Source organism: Histoplasma capsulatum, genomic scaffold, assembly GCF_000149585.1.
Source record: "Histoplasma capsulatum NAm1 scaffold_6 genomic scaffold, whole genome shotgun sequence".
In the NCBI taxonomy this organism is placed as follows: Eukaryota; Fungi; Ascomycota; class Eurotiomycetes; order Onygenales; family Ajellomycetaceae; genus Histoplasma; species Histoplasma mississippiense.
Window position 1 is genome coordinate 936,738 of NW_001813977.1, and position 3,400 is coordinate 940,137.

Here is a 3,400-nt window from a genome sequence, read left to right on the forward strand (position 1 = left end):
CTGTATTGAAATCTTGCCAGATTAACATTTTAGAAATTACAAAACAAAATGCTGAAGCGACTTCACAGGAATTAAAATAATAATAACAGCAACAAAAAAGTCGAATAGATTATCGCAAGAGAAGGGAAGGGCCATACCTTTAATCCATCGGTTCTGGAAGGTGGACATAAGGATATATCCGTCGGCGCTTGTGGTAAACTGGTGTCCTAGGAACCCCGAACCCGAGCCATAACACGCCAGCCTTTGAGGAAACAAACGAACCAGATCATCAGCACTATTGTTCCTTTGCTCTTCTTCCCGCAAAGTCGTTCGGCGAAGTAGACGTCTGCTGATCTCCGATGCTTCTCTTTACAAGGACCGAGTATCTAGCCTGGAGGCGCAATTATGGTCGAGCTAACTCTCGTAAATTCCCAAGACATTATCTGGACAATAATACTTGAAAAATATTTTCATCGATTGGCACATCAATGTCGGTCGTTGATTGTCCCGGAGTAAGACACGTTAAAGTGCTCGTTACCATTCATCTCGATTCTTTTTCTCGCTTGGTACGTTTCGATGCTCGTCAATCGGTCCAATTTCTCTGTTGGGGTTACGGGTTGAACTAGCGGGTTCAAGGTCAGGTCTGGCTCTGCAGACATGATCAGCTAAACGCACTCTAATGCATCAACGGCAATGCAGTCCAGTTGCCAATTACCTTGCTCACAGGCTGTTTCTTTACCCTTCCACTTCCACAAGTGGAGAACGGGCATGTCGCAGCTTGCAGTAGTCTCGACCTGTGTCCGTGGAGACGGATTCCTCAGTGTCAAAACCTAATATACTCACCACCATGCTGACGAAATGCGAGAAGGATCAAAATTACAGGCGAGCACACGCCTCAACATCCAGTCGGCGGCGGTCAAAGCTCGAGTCTTGAGGCTCGATCATTGCCACGATCCGCTAGCCAAGAAATAAACAGAAATCTTCAGTTTTCCATCGCCAACAAAGACCAATGGTTCATTCCCACGGGGGGTGGCTGACCTGCGGCGAGAAGTTTCAGCTAGAGTTTCTATCCCACCCGACCATGCAACACAGCCATTCGGAACACAGCTGGTATCCCGTAGCTTGCAATTCAATTCAATTCCCCCCCACCACTCTCTTTCCAGAATCCAGAGGAGCGTGATTTCAACATAACTTGTCTCAGTTCTTATATCTGATTGACAATGGACGTGGGTACCTTAGACGCGTGGGCGCATATGATTCAGGAATTGATTGAGAAGGGAGTATCAATTTTCCAACCAGGACGAGGAGGATATCGAGGGTTTCTCCTTGCACAAGGCTGAATCTTATGCTTGGGGTTTCGCGATCTGCCTCAACTTCAACTTGCTATATATATACAGAAGTATATATATTTTCAATGTCCACTTTTTCCACTTAAATTGAAAAATTGACTCCACCCCTCGCAAATTTTTCGACTGCAAGCACTAGGAGGCGTATTTGAGGAGGGAAAATGCAGGCATCAACACAGCTTACTGATGGACACATTTTGACATCTGTGGGATTTATACAGATCTGTACAGACACGCCTACTTTTGGTCATCACACCGTTCCTAACTAACTAATTTATAATTATATCCACACGCTTTACAGAGCGTAGAGTACGGAGTACACAGAGGAGAAGCAAATATGACCAATACTCACAGCCATCAGCATTCTCCGTCTGCCTAATCATCGTCACCGAGCAAGAGGCTCCAACATTCTTCATCCTCCGCCCGGGCAACACAACATTCTTCAGTAGCCGATTGAAGGCTGGTCCTAAGCAAACAAAAGGACACTGTTCCTGAAGCAATCTTTAATGGGATTTTCCCAGACCCATTTCCAAAACGCTCAATTGAACCCTTTTTTCTTCTTTTCCCACTACCCTCCTTCATTCGTTCCAGATTGCCGACGGAAATCGAGCTCTCCTCCATTCTAATAACCGCCCCTTTATTCCGCTCTTGGCTCTAGTACGTAGTCAGCGAGAGTGATTCAACCGGGTTCGAGGCTCCAACGCCCTCCACCTCATGGTTGGTCGTGGAACCGCTCTGTCCCGCTCAACCGGCGTGCCGGACGGGCGTTGCTGGTGGGGAACTTGCTATATTTTCTTTTCTTTTCTTGTGGTTAAGTGGAAGAGGGGAAAACTCAAGATGTGATTGAGCCATGCAGACACACTTATTTTTTGATAATCACACACCTACTAAAGTCTAAAAGGGATCCGGTTGAAAGCACATATTTTTGTCGACGAACGTAATCCACGGTAGCCCTGGGATCGCATTCCTCCTTCCTAGTCTGGTATACGGAGTAGAAGATATGAAGAAAAGAAAAGCAAAAAAGGAATCGCGATACCACATGGTCTGTCTGAGCTACAAAGCCAATAACAATCCGAAGAATGTACAGGTGACAAACGATGGCAGCTCCCGGGCCCGATTCCGCGGTCCAGGGGACGGAATCGGGTGGAGCTAATATCATAGTTAATAATAGCGTCCCCTAGTTAGTTGCCAGTTGCGATTGAGCTCAGCCTTCTGCGAATTTCAGTTTGATGTTATCCGTGTGAAAAGCGATTCGGCGAGAGGGGTTTTTTTTTTTTTTTTTTTTTTTTTTTTTTTTTTTTTTTTCAAAAAAAACCCCCATTACGAGAGGCACAGAAACAATGGGAACTTGGAGATGATGTTTCCATCGTCTGGTCTCAGTAACGTGGGATGCACATGAATGGAGATTTGGAACCTTTCAGTTCAAGCCTGTATCTTTATTTCTAACGTCCTTTCCCGTACAAAAAAAAATTTTTTTTGCAAAACATTACCTGAGTTCCTCATCGATAGCGGTATCGCACAAAAAAAAAAAAAAAAAAAAAAAAAAAGTTGCGCGGATCCTTTCCTTTGGGGGACTGAGCTGTCCCTTTGAATTTTCTTTGGCTTTCTTCTGCTTTTTCTGCTTTTCCTCCTTGTGGTGGAAGACCGTCAAGGAACGATGGCAAATTGTCTGTTGTTCTGGGTGTGTTCGCAGGCTGCTCTTTTAAAGTACCTGATGGTTGTTGTACATAACACTTTCAAAAAGGGGTCAGAGTTAGGCGCATGAAACTGGTTTCCAACAACTTATGCTTTCCCCGCCCCCGTCAAGAAATCAAGGCATTTTTGTCCAGTGAGAAAATCTCCGTTCAATTATTGGCTGAGTGTTGTGTGCAATGGCGTCTCTCGCTCTCGGAAATTGGTCCGCAGCTGCGCACAAGCGTACCGAACTGTTTTAAGCCTCATTGGACCTCGTAGGGTACAAGGAATTCTCGAACAATTACGGAATCATTCTGAAATAAATCGAAGGAGAACCTTGCGTATATTAGGTCATGTGACCGATATTGTTTTGTTGATCGATAAGGTTGTGAAAATCTCTC

General features: G+C 45.0%; 1 protein-coding gene across 1 annotated transcript; it reads left to right on the forward strand.

Moving 5' to 3' along the window:
* Positions 1-1,199: 1,199 nt before the first annotated feature.
* HCAG_06616 (predicted protein) lies at positions 1,200-1,820 on the forward strand (the record flags this gene model as incomplete). Its single annotated transcript, XM_001538961.1, has 3 exons — positions 1,200-1,259; positions 1,547-1,571; positions 1,627-1,820. The coding sequence occupies 3 exons, from the start codon at positions 1,200-1,202 to the stop codon at positions 1,818-1,820; spliced, it is 279 nt and encodes a 92-aa protein (XP_001539011.1).
* Between the last annotated feature and the right edge of the window lie 1,580 nt (positions 1,821-3,400).